Here is a 21,717-nt window from a genome sequence, read left to right as displayed (position 1 = left end):
ATTGCTGTCCTGTGTCAGTGACTTAGACTTAGTGGTGCCCCCTAGAGGACAGCCTCTGTTCCCAGGACAGGTGATGTGCGGCATTGTACTCTAAGCACCTGAAGTGGCCCCCAGGGCAAAGCCCTTGCTCAGCGCTCCAGCTGGACGCTAGCTCACTGATGAAGCAATCGTGTACTCTCTGTTTTGTGCAGTGGGACTTGTGTGTAGAATCTATGTTTCTGGTGCACCTTCCTCTGCTATACCTTCACTCTTCCTGTTGCTGCCATTACTTTTTTGAATGTCATCTTGCTCTGTGGCTTTGTACCCTGTTGCTTTTGGTACTTTATTTTCCAATCCCCCGCTCCCCCAGACAGCATCTCACGGTGGTTCTGCCGCCTCCCAAGTGTTGGGACCAAAGGCATGTGCTTCACCCCAGCCGCGTCTGTTACTTGAGGTAACGCTCCCCTTTAGGTCTTCTCAGAGGCCTGCAGGGCCACGCAGCTGTGGAAGAGCGGTGTCTGTCGTGGCTCCACTCGAGTGGTCTACTCTTCAGCCGCAGGCACTGGGTGTGGAACAGAGGGAAAGCAGCAGCAGTCGGTGGAAATCCAGAAACAGTTAACTGAGGGCTGCTGGAGGAAAGGTGCTCTAGTGTGCTTTTTCTGTATTGCTAATGCACTACATGGAAGATAAATTGCATTCACAGTTACCACTGCGTCAAAAAGAAAGTGACTTTGTGACAAATCTGTATTGCTGTAGGCCATTTAAAGTATTTCAGTATGTGACTAGAATTGAAGTATCTTTGAAATGTTTTGGTAGTTGTGATATTAATTTCAAAAAATGCTTTTGTGTTTTGCCTGCATGTATGTCTGCACCATGTGTGTACTGCCTATGGCACCTAGAAGAGGGGTCAGATACCCTAGAACTGCTACGCATGGGTGATGGGTGCTGAGAATTGAACCCAAGTTCTTTGGAAAAGCAGCCAGTGTTCGTAACCACTGAGCCATCTCCTTCCACCTGCTATGATTATAATTAGCTTTTGACATTTTTACCTTTTTTGATAGAGGTAGAAGAATCTATAGCCCAAGAGTTTTCTAAAATACAATTAGAAAAAACATCAGTAAATGCTTTATTAAGGTTATATCTTACTATATGTCAAAGCTTTACATAGTACTGGATTTGAACACAAAAATGTATGAGTTTAATTTTAACTTTAACATTTTCCAAGGAATTATGTTGTTAGAATATCTTGCTTTGAAATTGTTGCACTTAGAGCCGGGCACTATGGTGCAGGTCTGTAATCCCAGCACTTAAAGAGCCAGAGGCAGTTGGATCTGAGTTCGAGGCCAGCCTGGTCTACAAAGCTAGTCCAGGACATCCAAGGCTGTCTCAAAAAACCAAACCAAACAAACAAAAAAGCTGCACTTAATGTGGTTATGGCATAAGCCATGAAGCACTTCGAGTATTTTGGTCCAGAAACCTTCTCTGATTTAGACATGCAAGTACACTGGGTGAGCCCTGGGCTGCATACAGTCAGAGCTGCTTTAGCGTCAGAAACCTCGCTTTAGTTTCTTTCTTAATTCAAGTTTAATTATTCTCTATTCTCCTTATTAGTATAGGTCTCTTATGGAGAGGAGAACCATGTTACATAGAATAATTTCTATAGGCATTATCAGGGTTTGGAAATGTGGGTAATTGTGTGTGTGTGTGTGTGTGTGTGTTTTCTTAAATTGTTGATTCCACCCTGTATTTTTATATTTTATTTTATGTGTATGAGTGTTTTTACCTGCATGTATATATGTGCACAGTGTATGTGTCTGGTGCCTGTAGAGGTCAGAAGAGGGTATTAGAGCCCCTGGGACTGGCGTTAGAGGTGTTTGTAAGGTGCCATATGGGTACTGGAGATTGAACCTGGGTCTTTTGCAAGAGCGCCTAGTGCTCTTAACCACCAAGCCATCTCTCCAGCCCAAGATTAAGGATGCTCATACTTTAGCTTTTCAAGTTCTGGGATTACAAGCCTTTGCACCAACATGCACAGCAAAATGTGCCTTTATATTAGATTTAAAAAAATCTCACCTCAATGTTGCATTCTAATGAGTTTTAGTACTCTTAACTATATCTCAGGGCAGAGCAGTAGGTAAGTGTGGATCTTATTTCACTTCTTTACGGAGGTATCTTAGCAAGCATGTATCGGCTTATTTCCTAAAGGGAGCACATGTACACACCCATACATATGTGCGTATATACATGCCTGTGCCACCTTTACGGTGCAGTGATGCAGCTCGTACTTGCTGTAGTTAAGGGATGCTGGTAGGGTCCACACCACATTCCTCATAGGGCCCTGCCAGCTGCTGTGAGGCTGGCTCACTGACTTCACTAGAGTGCTAACAGGTGAACGTGCTATTTTATTGTACAGTCTGTTCAGGCTACTGTAATTGGACCAGTGAGGTTGGTGCTGTTAGTCTACATTATTGCTGATTGTAGAGTAGCTGCTGTGCTCCAGCGCAGAGTTAAGATGGTTTATAAAAGTCCCCCTTTGCCATCACTTGCTTCCTTTAATTGGAATAGTTCTCAGCAGGGCACAAGACAGTGAGATGAGTTCCTGAAAAGGAGATGAGAGTTTACTTCATCTCTGTTTTGTGCCCCTGAAACCATTTCTCCATATTGCAGTGAGGCTAGGTAAGTTCCTGGGGAAGCTGTGTGGAACACTCACCTTGCTAAGTTACCTTCTGTTCATAAGCTTCAGAACATCAGTTGCAACTCTCTACAGCTGGTTGCTTACGTAGCACGGCTCAGCCTCTGAGTGCTGTGCCTTACCTTAGAGAGGGCTGGTAGGGTGGGGATGGTGGGTGGTCCTGAGAGATTGTCCTTGTTTCTCACCCCACCTTCCCAACATGCCCTATGCTTTGATTACATTAGGTTAGGTTAGTGGGATGTTAGGAGTGGCTTGGTTTCTTTCCTTCTTTCTCCTAGCCAAGGAAGTGTCGCCTGGGGATGCTGGAGGAGAGGCTAGTTCCGATGGGATCAAAGGCACGAAAAGCAAAGAACCCTATTGGCTGCCTTGCTGACAGGTGTAAATCAGGAGTCCCCATCAATATGGTTTGGTGGAACAGAGTCACAGAAAGCAATCTACAGGTAAAATAATTTTTATTAGACATTTTGAAAGTGATTCTTGGTTTTCTTTCTCTTTCTGTGGGTTGGTGGATATGAAAAGATTGGATGGCCTAGCTAATACACATTAAAGTTTTTTCTAAAATCAAAGCAAGGTTAGTAGCCTATTAAGTAGCCATTACAGATGACTTTTGTTTGTTTCGAGACAGGGTTTCTCTGTGTAGCCTTGGCTGTCCTGGACTCACTGTGTGCACCAGGTTGGCCTCAAACTCACAGAGATCCACCTGTTTCTGCCTCCCAAGTGCTGGGATTAAAGGTGTGTGCCATCATGTCCGCCTCACAGATGGTATTTATTTGTTTGGCTTTTTTGTTTATTTGTGTTTTTACTTCCACTTGGCCTGCTTGCGAAGTTTAACTTGTTTTTTTTTTGTTTTTTTTTTTTTTTTTTTTTTTTTTTTGTTTGTTTGTTTGTTTTTTTGCATTGATGTGCATGTGCTATACATGTGTTCATGTCTGTGTATTTATGTGCTTTGGGGCACATGTGTAGGTCAGAGGACAACCCATGGAGCCCACCCTATGGGCCCCAGGAATCAAATTCTGACCCTCAGGCTCAGCAGCAAGCACCTTTCTTTATCCACTGAGCCTTCTTGCCTGCTCAGAGTTCTCAGTTTTTATATTACCTTTTCCTTTTCAATTTTGTTATTTGAAGTTTTTGCCTTTGTTTTTTGTTTTCTTGGTATTAGGGAATGAAACCCAAGACTGCACCCAGTCCTGGAACTGGATCTGTAGACCAGGCTGGCCTCCAACTCACAGAGATCCGCCTGCCGCTGCCTCCCAAGTGCTGGGATTAAAGGCGTGCGCCACCATTGCCTGGCTTATATTTTCACTCTTAAAAATTGGGAGTTGTTACATGATAGATAGTACCATTAATCATAACTTTAGAGAATATGTTTTTCCTTTCAAACTTTGGATTAGTATTTAAAATGTATTCTTAGCTTCAAATTCCACATGCTGTATGCGAATACTCCAAACTTAATAACTTGGTTTCATTTCTGTTTTTAAATTTGGTCCTACAGTGTTTCATTCTATAATGTTAATATAATAGCAATACCTATGTTGCCTTTAGCACAAGAATAAATTATTCCAATTAATATCGCAAAATGTGGTATTTGCCCTAACTGAAGTTTCAAAGTTAAAGAAAACCAACCAACCAGAGTTTTTCACATAATCATATACTTGGAATAATTTTGTTGAAAGGTTTTGAATATGTTAATTATGAATGCCAATAGAGTTTTAATGAAATTTTCTTGTCTCTGAAACCTCTAGGAAAAGCTATTTTGTTTGGGTTACTATAACTGTTTTCAGTTTTAAAAAGGCACCCCGAGAGTGCTGGGTGAGATTGTGAGGGGGGACACTGTCAGGCCTTTCTCATCTCTGCAACCACTGTTGTGTGTCCCACTGACTGTCCTCAAGTACTGTTTTCTGGTGGAAGTAGAAAACCGTAGCTTAGTAAAAGAATGTGAATTCAAGTTGTGATTCTTTAAATTGCTAGTGAAAACACTGCATTGGTGCTAGAGAGATGGTTCCTTAAGATGTCCTTTCAAAGCTGGGTGTGGTGGCCCTCGGGAGGCAGAGGCAGGTGGATCCAGAGGCAGGTGGATTGCAGCAAATTTGAAGCCAGCCTGGTTTACAAAACAGTCCAGGACAGCCAAGGCTACACAGAGGAGCCCTGTCTTGGGGGGAAAACACACCCTTTCAGATGGTCAGAGTTTGTTCTTGTCATCCACATTGGGTGCTCAGGGTGTCCCACACCCTCTTAAATAAACAAACAAGTAAACACGACTTTTTATTAATGTGTGACAAATTCAATCAGTGTCTCAGGCGCCACTTTATACATAGTTGCTTTCTGTTGGACATGGAAATGTTCTCCCAACTCTACAAGCTTGAAAACACCTAATGCTGCTCACCGGTGCATGCTGAATTACTGATGCATACTTATCCGGTCTCATTAGTAGATTGATGGATTCCTAAACTCTGGCCATGCCCCTGTACTCTGTTTTTCTACCATAGAAATAAGGTTCATGCCATTTGGGGACCTTTTAATATGGTTTTATATTTTTGATGTAAAAGTTTTCATTTATTTACTTGGGTTTTTCCAGACAGGGTTTCTCTGTGTAGTCTTTCTTGCCTGTCCTGAACTCCTTGTAGACCAGGCTGGCCTAGAACTCACAAGAGATCTGCTTGCCTCTGCCCCCAACTCTGTGAGTGCTGGGATCACAGGCATGTGTGCCACTGCGCCTGGCTAGTTTTAAACAAATTTATAGTCAGATTCATTATTTGCCTTTTTGTTTCATTTTTTAAAAGATGAGCTTTGTTTTGTTTTTAAAGATTTCCTTTATTACCCAATGTTCTGCCTGCATGTACACCCGCAAGCCAGAAGAGGGCATCGGATCTCATTATAGATGGTTGGAGCTACTATGTGGTTGCCGGGATTTGAACTCAGGACCTCTGAGAGAGCAGCCATCTCTCCAGCCCCAAGATTAGGGTTTAATTATTTTATTTATAAATTATAATCTATATCTTATCTTCAGGGTTTTTCAGCTTTTCTTTGTGCTGTCTGACATGGATTTTGTTGACCAAACTGGTTAGTGAATGGCAGCCTTGAGACTTGTATTGCTTTGTTCCTTTCTTAATCTTTAATTAATTAATTTATTATTGTTGTTGCCATTTTCCTGGGGGTGGGGGCAAGGTCTCTATTGTGTAACTCTGGCTGTCCTTGAATTGGCTATGTAGACTAGGCTGACCTTGAACTCACAGAACTGCACGTCTCTGCCTCCCAAGTGCTGTGATTAAAGGCCAGTGCCACCATGCCCTGGCTTCTTTATTATTCCTTAAAACAAAAGTCTTATATTCTGTAATCCTCTTTGTCTGCTCATCCTTTTGTTGTCCCCACCCTGAACCTGATTCAGGTTGAGCATTGAGATTGTGTACTTAGCACTGGTGGGGCATTTAGGAGATGGGTGCGCAGTGCAGGTGCTGGGATTAAAGGTGTGAGCAACGACCCCTGGCAAAACTCACTGTTTGCCTTCTAGTAGCATGCACACAGTCCCACTTCTTAGGGGATGAAAACTACTGTAGTTTGCCTGCATTATTGTTTTACTAAGTATAGCAGTTGTGTTCTTGCCAATGGGCAAATGTAGAGCTGCTGTAGACAAGCCCAATTTTAATTTAATCAAGATCTTCTAAACCCTGAGATTGATTCTCCTACCATATATCCCGCCTACTCTTCTCACAGCTCTCTGACAGCTGCCTGCATGCAGTACCTCTCCTCATGTTTGTTCTCATGACTTCTGGCCTAACCTAGACCTTTCACATAGTGTCTGGACAGTGTGAGATCTGTGCTGCCCTCCCTTTGGCCATTTCTCCCATCTCTGCACTGTATCTCGCTTTTCTTGGGAGGGAAGTGGTTCTCACACTACATTCTCCACAGCATGTAGCTGAGTCTGCACGTCTGTTACCTTGTAGCATTGTAAGGGGAGCCTGGAAACACTTCTTTTCTCTCAGGAGATGTGCCAGTGCTCCGTTCCCCATGAGCATTGTCCAGGCCTTTGGAGGAACCAGGTGGAGCTCACTGTTTCTTTAGGACTTCTTAGTTAAGAGTTATTCTGGTTTTTGAAGAATTAAAAAAAAAAGTGCTTGTCCTTTCCCACTGGATTGTGAACTCCTTGAAACTACACTTTAAATAATTGTTGGGGCTGGAGAGATGGTTCAGTGGTTAAGAGCGCCACCTGCTCTTCCAGAGGTCCTGAGTTCAATTCCCAGGAACCACATGGTGGCTCACAACCATCTATAATGTGATCTGATGCCCTCTTCTGCAGATAAAGCACTCATATACAATAAATAAAATAAATCTAAAAAAAATTTAAAAAATTAAAAATTAAATAATTGTTTAATTTTTAGAGACTATTTTGGTCATTTTAAAATGTCACGTTGACTTTCTTTTACTGAGCAGTATGTGTAATTTTGTAGTAGTTACTGTAAAACCATTTGTATATAAAGATGTGTGTGTCATAATTCACTCATGCCTGCCCAGGCTTGAGTACACACACTACACTGTGCTGGTGGAGGCCAGAAGCTGACACTGGTCTCATTCTCCATCCCTGTCTGCTCTGTTTTAGTTTCTAAAATATTTATGTGGACGGGTGTTGGCTTGCAGGTATGGATGTGTGCCACCTGTGTTATTGGTGTTCATGGGAGACGCCATCAGATGCTCCCAGGACTGAGCTGTCTTGTGGCTGCTGGGGACTGACTGAATCCAGGTTTTCTGCAAGAGGAACAAGTAGACTTAGCCACTGTGCCACTTTTCTAGCACTCAAACGCTTGGTTTTTGAGACAGGGTCTTCACTAATTGAGGTTGGCTGGACAAGGTGGTGAGCAAGCCCCTGGGATCCTCTGTCTCCCCCTGAGCTGTGTGGTTACAAGTGTGTGCTGCAGTTCCTGCTTTGTTAAATCAACGCGAGAGCCGGGCCTCTGAACTCCACTCTTCGTGCTTGTGCCGTACTTCACCCACTGACCTGTATGGCCTGTGCTTACCAGGGACGCTTGTTTGTTACTTTTAGTGTCACCCTACTGCAGGTGGACAATGGTGGTTTCTTTTGGAATTTAGAGGTCCTTCTTTTTACAACAAAACTCAGGCTAATGTTGTAATGTACTTTATATATTCACTCTTTTGAGCCTGTTGGTAGTACTTTTCAACTCTTGTTTAGTGACAAAGCATCTCCATGTTGCCATGCTTTTCTAGTGAAGTCAGCACCAGTCACAGCAGTGGATTGTGCTGTTACATCAGCAGCTCCCAGTTCACTTCACCTTCGCGCAGGGTTACTGTGGTGCCTGCTCCCTCAGCTCCCTCCACCTGACTAAGGATTTGTCAGAAGCTTTATCATGTGCTCCAAGCATGCAGTGACTACTGAGGCTCCTTCCAGCTGTGCTTCCTCGCCCACCTGAAGCTGGCCTTCGCTTGGCTTGTTTGGGTGCTCTCTGGGCTGTGACTGCGTCAGTCTGTCTAGAGAGCGCAGCGACCTTGCTGTTCTAGGGTGCTGCTATCCTCGTGCTGACTTGAATACTTTCAAAAATTTGTTTTAAAATCCTTTTAAAAACCAGAAAAACGCTTAGGAAACTTATTTTGGAAAAGCTTGCCTTTCGCATCTTTAGTTTTGTAAGAATAATGAGAGCCTCGAGATGTGAACAGTCCTGTCCTGTAGCTTAGCTAGGAAAGGGTGACAGTGCGCGGCAACTGTTGGGCTCCTGAGAGGATCCACTTGATCTCATTGTCTGCCTGTCAGCGTCTCCTTTGATGTCATTTCACCCTGTTGACACTTATTAATGAGAAGGCTCACATCCCACCGCGTGGATCACAGGCCCCTGTGACTCTGGCTTTCTCTACCTGCTGCTCAGGGAGGCTTGGAAAGTCCTTAGATAGGCTTGGGCTCTAGCGCTGCGGCGGTGCTGGGCTCCAGTCCTCAGGGCCCAGGCCTGGGAACTTTGTGGATTTTGATGGAATAGATTGGAATTAATAAGTACAAGGCTTTGATTGTTTATACTAAGTTACATACTATTAGATTAGGGTTCCTTGCGACTCTGGAGAATTGTAGAGCCACAGTGTAGCTGCAGTGGCCTAAAGCGAGCGCACAGCTCTCTCTCTGCGTGTACCCTCACACCCTCTCGTCGCCTCTCCCACTTCATTTCCTGACCTTACCCAAGTTGCTGTTTCCTGGTAAGTAATGACCTGTGAAGTCACGTTCAGACCCTTTGTTGCTGTGGCTGTGTGTTCTCTCCTTGGACTGTGTGCCGTGGAATCTGTCTGTACTGTTGGCAATCCTTTTACTTGACTTTTCAGTTTGTACGTAACCTCTTCCTGCATGAAGATCTTCCACCATATAAATGTGTCACGTTGGTTTATCTTCGATTAACCCGGTAACCAGAAAAAGATACCACGTAAGGAAAGGGTTGATAATGGCAATTGTGCAGCAGAATCGGGGACAAGTTCCTACATGAAGGTGTGAGCTGCTTTGATGCCTTTCATTCGTCCCACAGCTAAAGTGTTCACTCACCACTCACCTGAAAATAATTTTGACAAGGCTGTCTGCCGGCCAGCAGTGCATGGTGTTTGTACTCACTACTTTCTTGTTTCTGTGGCAAAATACCATGATGAAAAGCAGCTTAGTGGAGAAGATGCGTTTTGGCTCATGGTTGTACAGGGCACAGTACATCAGCGATGAAGAGGACATGTTAGTGGCCAAGCATAGCATATTTTATCCACACACATGGAAGCAGAGACCGGAAGTGTGACAAAGCTATAGCATTTGAAAGCCTGCTCTTAGTAGCGTACTTCCTTTATCAAAGGGTCCACTTTCTAAAGGTTCTATAAACACCACCCTTGAACGACAACCGCATCATGTTCTAGCACATGAGCCTGGCATGCATAGGTTCTCGACCTGTGTGTCTCCACCTCTTTGATGATGGTGGGGGGAGCATTGGACAGTCCTGTTACAGGTGCCGCCTGGGACCGTCTGCATATCAGCAAAACGCATTATGATTCATAATAGCAAAGTTACAGTTATGGAATAGCAACAAAATTAGCGATTGGGGTCACCACAACACAAGGAACCTGTATTAAAGGGTCACAGCATTAGGAAGAGGAGAAACACTGCTGTAGTGGAACATTTCTTGTTCAGATCACTACGCTCTCCCCTCTGTTCCCTGTAGGCACGGCCATATTGTAATGCAGATGGATGCAAGTCTAATTTTAGATGTCCCCATAGTATCTTTTAAGTATTTCAACATTGTTCAAAAGAGCCCAAAGTCTCTTTTGACACAATGATCTCTTAGCTGTATTGTTTTAAAAAAATAAAACCAGAAAACAAATTATATACTTTCAACGCACAATGGCATAGAACATATACTTCCATTTCAAAAGGAAAAAATGGGAGCAGAGCCAAGAAAAACTGGACCAGTGCAAGACTGAAAATCAGCAGGACAAACAGGACCCCGCAGCTCCATGTCTGCCCGCTGGAGCTTCAGCGGCACAGGGCGTGCTTAGATGGCGCCACTCCCAGGCATGGCCATCTCCAGCATTCTACCCTCTGTGTGCAGCTGTGAGGCAGAAAAAAGAGCTAGTGGCAGAATTGGAAGGGTTTTCAAATACCAAGTTGATGAAGAGCAGACCACGGAAAGCTGTGGTGGTGGCTGTGTCGGTGGCACCGTCACCCACCACTCATTGCAGTCATGTGGATTGACAGTGAAGAAGAGCAACAAGTAGGGCAGAGAGAAAGATAACGCTTGCTGTGGTTGCAGCCATGCTTGTAGCATGTGACTTGGCTGCACCATTAAGTTTTTCCTCTAAAACTACACATATATATATTTTTTTTCTTTCTGCCCCACTTGTTGCTCTTGATTCCTCATAGAGCCCTTTGATGATCTCACACGTCTCCATTACTTGACTTGCTCTCTGTTCATATTTGGTTCCCAAACTCTTCGTTCCAGCTCTTTTTTTCCAGACAGGCTTTCTCTGTGTGGCTTTGTAGACCAGGCTGGCCTTGAACTCACAGCAATCTGTCTGCCTCTGCCTCCCTGAGTGCTGTGACTAGAGGTTGTGCACCAACACACCTGGCTCCTGTAGTTACTCTTTTAGCTGTTTATAGCATCTAGTTGAATATGTTTTTTTTTTTTTTAAACTGCCTACCACATATTCTCCATTTTGGCAGGCACAACGTACACACTCATAAGCAGCTCTTTGTGCACATGGCTTGGTTGTTAATACGGTCAGTGTCCACTGATGGCCTCTAGACTCCGCTGGCCTCATCTGCCATGTCCTCCTTCTCTAAGAACTCTAACCTCCCTTCACGTTCACTGCTCCTGAGAGCTTCTCACCCTGCCCCTGCTCTTGGTCTCACTCTGACACACCTCCCTGTGATCTGATCTTGCTGTTCTCATCTTTGCTCTCAGATTGGTCTGTTAGGAAGACATGTTGAGATTCTGTAAAAAGGCAACCTGACTCTCCTGCCCAGCCTTTCCTGCCTCGTTATGTGGTGTACTCTTTGTTGGTTTTGGTTTGTTTGTTACTTAAATCACGCTGTGGTCTAAGGGCTTACCTGCATACCGTTAGACACCTGCTTTTTCCTAGACCTTGCTGTACTGCTTATCACAGCCATCTAGGCCAGCTGTAGGAGTCACCGTGTAAGTACTTACACTGTTTGAGATGCTTGGGATTGTAGACCTCCACTTGGAAAGTGTTCGCTTATCTGAGAAGGTCTGTCCCACGAGCCTAGGAGCACTGTACCATGTCTGTGTCCTAAGTGCCGCCACAGGGCCCAGAATGGCTCGTGTGCTGTGAATGACGGAACCCTGATAGTGAGCACTAGCTGGTTGCATAGTCGGCCTGTAAGTCCTGAAATGTAGAGCGCTGTATATTTTGTTAACTTTCTCCTTGGTACAGTTAATGACAAAGTAATCATTGTGGAAAAAATTGAAAATCTTGATGTATTTTGAGGTTAAATGTGGATGACTTCTTGGTTAGGAAAAATGCTTTTAAATAAATCGACTTATTGTGGACTGAGACACATAGGGTTAACTGTGGGTCACTGTGGTAGAAGGTTCACATGGTTATTGCAGAAGAAACATTGTTCTCCTGTGAGCCTGGGGTATGGGCATCCTGGATGACAGTACTGAGAAGCCCTCTGACAGTGAGCTAGACTGCATGCTTTGTGGCTGCTGTGAGACGGCGAGCGCACTCATTCATCTGTGCAGTGATGCTGCTGGTCTCATGCACGCTGTTGCTACTGCATGTGGAGTGGTATGGGACGACTGCTGTCTAGCAAAGGCATGCGAATAAAATAAAGTGGTATGGGTGACTTTGTGAATTACATTCTTAAACCACCTTTTAAGTATGCACGGTTTTGAAAATACTCACACATGAGAAAAGTTAAAAAAGGCTGTTGCAGATGCTTTCAGCATTCTCACACTCTAGAGAGGCATGCATGCTTTCTAACAGTTTAGTGGTGATCCTCACACTTGGCTTCTTCTCTTTATTAAGCATGAGCAAGCCACTTTAAAACGAAGCACCTGACCACTGCCTACGTTTTACTTCTGCTCCACACATCAAGCACCTGCTATCCTTGCTAGTTAGAAATGCACCAGTCCACATAGTTTTTGGAACTGCACACGCTTATTGCCAGATCGCTACTGGTGGTTCTTTGCTATTTTGTTTTTGTTTTTCCTAAAGCAGGTGAATATAGGTGTGTTAAGGAGAAGCTGGAGGGGCTACCAGAGAGGAGTCCCTGTTACTTACTTCTCAGTCACTGACACCGTCACCCAGGCAGCTCTTAGAAAAGAGGGTTGGTCCATTGTCATCACGGCGGGTAGCATGGGCAGGCAGGTGTGGCACTGGAGCAGTAACTGAGAGCTACGTCCTAATGGTAGGTAGAGAGAGAGGGCGTGGGCCTGGCATGGGCTTCTGAAACCTCAAGGCCTACCCCTAGTGACACATTTTGTCCAACAAGGCCACAACTCCTAGTCCTTCAGAGAGCTCCAGTTCCAGGTGACAAAGCATACATCGTATGAGCCTACGGGAGCACCTTCTGAAAATTAAAAGAATGGCATTGCAGTATAGCAAGCACGATGGCCCTTGCTTGAAACCCCAGCACTTAGCAGTGAAGACAGAAGGGTCAGGAGTTCAAGACTGGTCTTGGCTATGTCAGAAGTTTGAGACCAGCCTAGGCTACTTGAGACCCTGTCTCACAGAAACAGAAGCTAACAACAAGAAAAGATGATTGAAGATGCTTGCTTAAACTTAGTATTTTCGACTTGTATCATTTTTCTCCTTAGCTTTACTTGTTAGAGGTTAACCTTGTAGGTCAAAGGGCATGCTGTTTCTCATTTTGAGACATAATCTCAAACTGTTCTCAAGTGCAGCACACCTGTGGGGTTGGGGAATACTAGAAATGATGTGGTTTCACCAGTGTCCTCCCTAAGGGAACTTGGATACTTGGACAGAGTCCATGGACTGAGCCAGCAGCTCCCATCTTTCTCTATTGTAGTCTTAACTGGTGCTCATTTGCAGCGCCCAGCGTTCATGTGATAGTTTTCCCTAAGATCCCTCAAAAGAGCAGCGGCAGGGACCTCATGGAAACCCTGGAGCCTTCACCCTGCACTCATCAGTGTCCTCTCCTGCTGGGCTGCTTATTTGGAGAGCTTAGTTTTCTTCAGAAAGTGTCACAGGCCGCACTATCAAGCACACTGCACCGCAGCAATAGTACTTAGATACTGCATTTAACTTCAGTGTTAGACTTGACTTGAATAACACAGCGGTTTATTAGATTCTGATCATCTAAAATTAGCCATATTTGGATATGATTTAAACAAGGAGAAATAGTAAAAATCATTAAGTAAAGAAAAAAAATCTTGTGGAAATGTAGCCTTGAAGACTTCGGTTAGCCTTTGGTTTATCTTTTCCATTTATTGTGTTCCTTTTCTGAAGAGAGCTGGAACTGGAGACTTGAGGGTGGAGAGGAGTGGCCTGTTGTGAGTGGCCAGCCCCTCCACCTGGGTTCATGAGGAGGTCCCAGCCTGAGCTACCACTGAGGACCATGTGTGGGTCCATGGCTCATATCACCACTAGAAAACATGGGCATGTGCCTGGTCGTCGAGGCAGCTGCAGGGGACCACCTAGATGTCCAGGGCTGTGCAGGACTGGCTCCGCCCCTTACTGGATGCAGTGCTCTGGAGAGCTGGCTCCGGCTCTCACCTGTGGCAGAACTCGGTAGCCTGGGCCCTGTGCCTAGTGCCAATAGCATAGTGGAGCTGGTCCTAGCAGCAGGGGTGTGATGAATGGCCCCAAGAGTAGCAGCTAACTCTACCACTTATCTGTGGGGTGGTGCATGTGCAGAGGCCCCCTTTGCCCCTGCGCTTGGCCACCTCAAGCAGCTGGGAAAGCTGCCCACAGGGTCATGAGCTTAGGAGAGCAGGCCCCACCCTTTGCCTGGGCAGCACACTAGAGCTGACCTTGATAGTGGGGGCACAGGTGAGCCAGCCTCAAAGGTGAGAACATGGAAGAGCTGGCTCTGCCACGAGGTGCTGTGGGTGCAGGGGTGATGCCTTTCCCCCGTACCCCTCACTGTCTGCAGCATCGGCTGAGCTGGCCATGCCCCTTGCTGGCTGCAGCACTCAGGAGAGTATGCCTTGTACCTCATCTGGGCAGTACAATAGAGCTGGCACTGGTCAGGCCTGGGGTGCAGGAGAGCTGTATCTGCCACTCCTCTGCCTTGAGGTGGCTCTAGCAGGGGTGGGGTAGGGTGGGTGGGAGTGGTGATGCCTTCCACCCACCCTCTTGCCTCTCACCTGACCTGAGGCAGTTCCAAGAGCCTGACCCCAGGGTAATGAGAGCGGGTGAGCTGGTCCTGCCTGCCTCTGGTTGCAGCACTCTTGAGAGTGGGCCTCATGCCTCCCCTCTGCAGTACAGTAGGGTTGGCCCTGGTGCGGGGGGCACAGGTGAGCCAGTCCTGAGAGAGTGCAGGAGATTTGGCCTAGCCCCTCACAGGCTGCAGCACTTGGGAGAGTGAGCCCTGCATCTTAACTGGGCAGCACAGTGGAGCTGACTCTGGAGGTGTAGGTGCAGGAGAGCTGATCTTGCCTCCTGCTGGTGACCTAGCTGGAGCAGTGTTAGAGAGCTTGCCCTGGTGGTATGAATAAGGGAGACCTGGTGGGGTGTGCAGCTACCACCCAGATCCAGGCCTCTGAGTTGCCCCATCACAAAATCTCTATCATGTATGAATGGCTGAAACACGTGAAAGGGCCAGAACTGCTGATCCAAAGCTGCAGGATCTCCATGACACAGGACCACAGCAGGATAACCAGGAGTCCTGATGAGTCAGTAGTATTGATGGTGTCACAGAAGCCAGAGATCTCAAGCCAGAACAGTGACTCATTGCAATGACCATTTGTAGGTGAAGATGTGTGGACAGAGGGATACACTGTGGGACATACTGTGACATACACAATGAGATGCTGTCTATGTTTGTTTTTGTTGTTATTGTTTGTGTGTTTTGTTGAGAGGTTGCAAAAGCAAAGGATGGGTATGAAGGGATGGGGAGGTGAGTGGAACTGGGGTGCATGGTGTGAAACTCATAACAAATCAATAAAGACTTAAAAAATATTGGAATGGTGGCAGGTCAGAGCTTGTAGAAGAATGAATTTAAAGACAAGATACTATATGTGGTGCCAGGCACCATCAGATGCTTTAATATACTTGATCGTTACTCCTGAAGAGAGGTAGACTTGTAAAGAAAAAAATTATTTTGAGAATTAATGGCAAGCATTTTCTGAAGCTCTTAAAAAGTTTAAGCTCATAGATGAAATTAGCCTAGAACCACAACCCCAAAACAGGAAAGAGGCACTTAAGCTACACCAGACAAACAGTCCTGGGGGAGAAAGACACAGTTTTGAGTTCAGGGAGCATGTTCCTCACTGGAAGTAATGCAAACTCTCAGTGCTGCGGTATTCTTTGTTTTAAGAAAGGGTCTCTTTATTATGTAGCACTGCTGTCCTGGAACTCACCATATTAGACCAGTCTGACCTCCAACTTGGAGAGAGAACACCCGTGTCAGCCTCCTGAGGGCTGGGATTAAAGGTGTGTGCTCCACACCTAGCTCAGATAGTGCCAACAGTATCTTTAATATACAGGAAGCAAAAATATACCATACCAAAGTTCTGCATTTGGGAAAATAGGGAAATGTAGTGAAATGAATGTCTATAAAACTTAGTGAAACTCAAATTGGGTTTTTAGTTTAGTTGAAAATGGTCACACCTGGCCTAATTTCTATGATTTTGGTTCTTCAAGACAGGGCTTCTCTGTGTAGCCCTGGCTGTCCTGGACTCACTTGTAGACCAGGTTGGTCTGGAACTCACAGAGATCTGCCTGCCTCTGCCTCCCGAGTGCTGGGATTAAAGGTGTGCGCCACCACTGCCCGGCTTAATTCTATGATTTTGGAGATGTGCTGTAATCATGTAAGATGCTGCCTTTGGTCAGTCAGTCCTTAATTTCAAATTTAAAAAATTCTCTTAACTCCCAGGCAGTGGTGGCATATGCCTGTTATCCCAGCATTTGGGAGTCAGAGACAAGCGGATCTCTCTGAGTTTGAGACCAGCCTGGTCTACAAAGCAAGTTCTAGGATAGCTAGGTCTACAAAGAGAGAGACCCCGTCTGGAAACCACCCCAACCCAACCCCCGAAAGGAATGGTGGGATTAAGGGTGTGTGCCACCACTGCCCGGCTTAAATATGTTTTAATAAGTATTTAAAACAAGTACTTTAGATAGTACTTAGAGATTCTTCCCATGAAATTTGAGGAAGGACAGAAACTAAGTTATAGTTAACTTAATTAGCCCTTAATGTATTTTTTTAAAAGATTTATTTATTTATTAAGTTTGCATGTACACCTGAACGCCAGAAGAGGGGATCATATCACATTATAGATGGTTATGAGCTACCATGTGGCTACCTCTCAGTGTCCTTTTTAAAAAAGATAATCAGAGTCCAGTATTTTGCTGGCTGTATACAGATGGGTGTTGGGCAGCTCACTGAAACACAGGGAGCACACTCCTAAAGAAAGCAGGCTGTTCCCTCTAGCCACCACCAGTCCATAGACCCTCAGCTAGCCATGGGACCTGTCCCTGCTGCAGTGCTGGGTGGCTTGAGTAAGCTACCACAGCCGCTGGGAGGTCCTGAGTTGGTCTTGTCTTGCCCAGAAGACACTGTTCCTCCCCAGTCGTCTTCAGCCTCTGGCTCTTGACCCTTAAATGAAGAGGAGGTGGTGTGGAACATTTATTTATGGTTACCGGTATTTGCTGACCTCTGTCCAGTTTTGAGTCCATGTACATCCACTACACAAAGGCGCTTCTCTGATGAGGCCTAGAGATACTCACTTAGAGGGCAGTTTGTACTATGGTGAGTGAGGTTTCCTCTGTGGAGTGTGAACTCCTTACCAAGCCATTGGCTTTCCTCCTGTGGGGTGGGCCGTTGGTGCTGCTCTGCTGCTGTGCTCGTGCCAGGCCTGTTGTCCCTGTGGCATAGCTGTTGATGACTTTCCTTCCCCAGTAGCTCAACTACCGAGTTCTGGTGGGTAGCCAAGGGCAGTGAGAGTAGCCTGTATTGCTTGGGGGGGGGGGGGCACTCTAGGCTCATTACCTCACACTTGGCATTGGGCTCATTTGGCAACCTGTGGCTTCTGGAAAGAGCATTGTCCTCCAAGTAGGATGCCTCTCCACATCACTGTTCTCAAACAGCCTTAGTTGTTGCTCCCTCTCTCCTGTCTTTTCATCCCCCTCACTTACATCTTCCTCCCTATGTCCTTCCCACTTCCTATCACCGTACCCTACTATCCCACCTCCCTGAAAACCCTCTACTCCCCCCACGCACCCAAGAGCCCCCTACTAGTTTCCTGGTTTCCAGGTTAAACACTGAAGTCTAAAGATACCATGTTAGGATTTGGGGCTTCTGAGTTGGGCTTACCTCACTCAGTAGAATTCTTTGTGGTTCCATCCACTCACTACCAGGTTCCTGGTTTTCCTTTTCTGTAATTCCTTGTGTGTAGGAGCCACATTTGCACTCTCCAGTCAGAGTTCATCCTTCTGTTGCAGTGACTGAGTTAGCGAGCTTCATGGTGAGTGTGCTGCTGTCAGTTGGGGAGGAGAGCATAGCACTTTTGTTTGCCTGCGGTTACGTTATCTGTCAGTGGCCCTATGTATGCTTTATTCTTAGGTTCTTTTCAGCTTGTTATTTATTTCTGAGCTCAAATGCTCACAGCTAAACAAACTCAAACCATTCCTCTGGGCACAGAAAGGAAAGATGAGGGAGGATTAGGCCTTCTTTTCCCCTGTTTAACAGTAGGCAGTTTTTGTTTTTTCTTTTGCTGCTTGATGATGGTTGTAGTTTAGTGTGTAAAATTTTAAGTTACATTAATATTAATAACTTCTATTATAGCCCTTTGATAGATTATTGTTTTTTCTAAGCACAGTGAACCTTGTTCTCCGCTTTCTTTTTTTATGAAGATCCTTAAAAATAGACTTTTAGGGGGCTGGGTGATGGTTGGGTTGGCGGAGTGCTTGCTAAGTAAGCCTGAGGACCTAGGTTTGGGTCCTCAGCTCCCACATCGTTGCCAGTCTTCTGGTCCCGGTGCTGGCGGTATATATAGAGTGACAGAGTCTATGGGCTTGCTGGCTAGCCTGCTTAGCTTGAGTCAGGGACACTGAGAAGCCCTTTCAAACAAGGTAGGGCTGATACAGCCAGACAGCAGATGCTGGTCCCTCACACCGAAGAACACACGTACACCTTCCTCTCCCGACAGACAATACTGACTTTGAGAATAAATACTTCAGTAAAATGTTTTTACCTTGGAGAACTTAGCTTTGAAATCTGGTGGTCTGTTTTGTTTAGTATAATTATAGCGTAATGGATAGGGTGAATTTGGTTTTTTGAGACAGGGTTTCTCTGAGTAGCCTTGGCCATCTTGGACTCACTTTGTAGACCAGGCTGGCCTCAACTCAAAGCGATCCACCTGCCTCTGCCTCCCGAGTGCTGGGATTAAAGGCGTGGGCCACCACACCCGATGGATAGAGTAATTTTTATTTTTTAGGAGTATACTAAATATATGACTTTCCCTACCTTAGATTTGTTGTCTTCCCAATAAACTTATAATCTTGAAGTTGCCATTTCTCCTAGGTTTTTTGGACCCTTTTTGTTTGTTTCAAGACAGGGTTTCTCTGTGTAGCCCTGGCTGTTCTGGAACCTGCAGAGTTGCGCCTGCCTCTGCCTCCTGAGTACTGGCATTACAGGCCACCACACCTGGTGCATTTACAACTCTTACATAGGTGTCACTCAGCTTTTCTGTTGCCTTCCTCTTTTAAGGTGGGTTTGGGGTTGATTGGTACAGGCTGGCCTGCCACGCTTGGTGTCTGCTGGCTGTCGTTTACCACCTGTGACCGGGAGGTGCTGTACCAGCAACTCTCATTGGCTTGCTTTCTGCTCCAGAAGTCTGGGCCATCCACTGGTTTTTGAAAACTTTGGTATGTAGGGTTTTTTAAAGTCTACCTTTATGTGATTAAATAAGGATTTTCTTTGGAAAGCATTTTGGGCTAGGCCTGGCTACTCCTTTCAGAATGTCACGTCTTAGATGAGGAAGGGAAGCACTTCACCCAGGAGGACTTCAGGGTGTTCACAGTAAGCCAGCTTTTGCTGTTTGTTCTGTACTTTAATACTGCACGTTTAGGTTTGTGATTTGTTTAGCCTGTGCCTTATTCCCTTTCTAATCAAGTACTTTGAACTCGTAGCTTGGCAGCTTAAAATACCCATATCAAATAAGGAAGTTGTGGTAGGCTTTCATCTTTTAATTTTCTATGTAAGAATTCCAAGTGGACAGAAACTGACTCTATTCATTTAATAGATAGTATCACAATACTCCAGTAGTTCTTAAAGGCAAAGGTGACATGCACCTTGAATGTGTAGGAGGTTATGTTGGCGTGCCCCTGTGAGCAGATTGTCCATGTAATCTTACATGCTAAGTGCTATGACGCGTCACTGTGGTGCTGCACAGCAGGGCCTTTCCATTTCGATCCTCTTGTCCCTCGCTTCTTATATCTGCCTTAGTGGTTTTTGTTTTTTTTTTTTTTTTTAACTTTGTAGTACTGTATTGGGGAAATGTTTGTCTTTACAGTAAAGGAAATGGTTAATTTAGAGACAAAGGCCGTTTTGGTCCATATCCTGGGGAGTGGTTTAAAGATGGAAGTTTGAAATTTGCTGCTCAGTTTAGAGGTAGCCTCAACCTCTAGCTCCTAAAACTGTGTAAGGATAGTTTAGAACTGATGCATGCACATTCTACATTTTATGGAGGTTAAAATTCTTCACATGAAAATTTTTACCTTGGATTTGATTATCAGATTTCCACTAAGAAAGTTAATTAGTATATTGAAGTATTGAAACTAAAAGGCTGAAATCCTTTCAGTAAAAGTTTTTAGTGAGTGAAACACTGGAGAATAATACCTAGTAGGGTCTAATGTCTTTGGGGCCTAAAGTGTGTTAACTTCCTATATTTGATTTTCAAATAGACACCAAATCCTACTGCAAGCGAATTTATACCTAAAGGAGGATCAACCTCCAGGCTGAGTAACGTGTCCCAGTCAAATATGTCTGCCTTCTCTCAAGTGTTCTCTCACCCATCCGTGGGAAGTCCTGCTACTGCTGGCTTAGCACCAGGTAAGTTGAGTAACTTTCCAGTGAGTTTCAGGTATCAGATCTGTAAGCATTGTGGGGTTTTTTGTTTGTTTTGTTTTAATTTATTAGAACTGAAATTGTATACTTGGATGATTCACTTTGCAACGAAGAGCATCTGTCTTAGCCTCAGCCTGGAGTAACGCACAACTGGAGTGACAAGTTTGTGTTCCCTGTGGTGCAGGAACACAGCTGCCAGCCCCGCCCTCTCTTGTCCCCCCCCCCCCCCACCGGTCCCCCACATGCCCACTCCCTTGCTCCCTGTCTCCCTCCATTTGGTTCCTTCTCGTGGCTTCTCCTGTAGGTCTTTTCAGTTCAGTTAGTAAACGCTCTCTGCGCTGAGAAGCAGTGTCCAAACTGAACATCTGGTAGAGTAGAGTGCATATAAACGATGTGCTTTTAGAAGTTGTTCTCCCTATCAGGTGGGTTCACATCTCTTACAAAAGCATAATTTACATAGGAGTCAGGTGTTCATAGATTCCTTGAAGAGGCTGTGCTTCTGTGTAGTTTCATAAATTACCATTATGTGTTGATGAAAGAACCAACAGTAACAAGCACCATATGCCAATCACAAAGCACTTTCTTAGTTAATGCCTTGTATCAGAAGTAAATGGCACATCGTTGATGAACTATGAGGGTTGCTTTTGGAAGGAACGCAGGCTTCCTTCCCCTGTGCTAGTGCTGTGGTTGCAATACGCTGCCCCCTGCAAAGGCCCTTTTAAATGAGGAGGTGAGAATATTACAGGAGATTTAAATTTTAAAGCATTCAGCTCAATTGCAACCACATTGTGCTATCGGTGCTTTCCAGTAACTGCTAACTTGTAGGAGTCTAGATGTCCCACGTTGGAATAGCATGATGCAGGTATGTCCAGTCCACAGCCCCCTACAAAATCTCACACCTAAAGCATTGTGATTTTTTTTTTCCCCCTTTTATAACCTGATTAGCAGTTCTCAGGCACAAATGTTGTAGGTGACCTCTTGTCGTAGTGTCAAAAGGTTGGATCAGCACTTCTGGGCTGGATTAATTTTAACTTACTTGACTGAGAAATTGCTTACTGTCCCTGCATAATAACGCTAGACTAGCCACTCTTCTTCCTGGTAATGACACATGGCCCTTCTCTGGCGCTATTGGAAGTAGGCCAGTGCATCGTGTCAAGTTGTTGTGTGCATGCTCGGATGGTAGTCCTCTCAGCAGTGCTGGGATGACAGATGGTACCTTTCCTTTTCCTGCTACCTTGCTAATGGCTTAGCTCTTGAGAGGAGAGAAGAAAAACCGAGTTGTGCTTTTCTTTCAGATGATTTTGTTTAAAACCCT

The 21,717-nt window shown here is 45.1% G+C and overlaps 1 protein-coding gene across 6 annotated transcripts in view; it reads left to right on the top strand.

Moving 5' to 3' along the window:
• The window catches only part of Pan3 (poly(A) specific ribonuclease subunit PAN3), a 100,649-nt gene that overhangs the window by 28,480 nt on the left and 50,452 nt on the right, over positions 1–21,717 (top strand). For 4 of the 6 annotated variants that reach the window (XM_051162862.1, XM_051162865.1, XM_051162864.1 and 1 more), the window contains exons 5-6: positions 2,950–3,111; positions 20,240–20,387. The exons of 1 other annotated variant lie outside the window; for it this stretch is intronic. In XM_051162862.1, the coding sequence (XP_051018819.1) occupies positions 2,950–3,111; positions 20,240–20,387 (310 nt within the window). The remainder of the gene's footprint in view (positions 1–2,949; positions 3,112–20,239; positions 20,388–21,717) is intronic. One more of the 6 variants, XM_051162863.1, reaches the window with a different exon arrangement.

This window comes from Acomys russatus, chromosome 19 (assembly GCF_903995435.1).
Source record: "Acomys russatus chromosome 19, mAcoRus1.1, whole genome shotgun sequence".
Classification (NCBI taxonomy): domain Eukaryota; kingdom Metazoa; phylum Chordata; class Mammalia; order Rodentia; family Muridae; genus Acomys; species Acomys russatus.
Note: the sequence above shows the minus strand (reverse complement) of the source record. Positions and strands in the feature narration are given on the sequence as shown.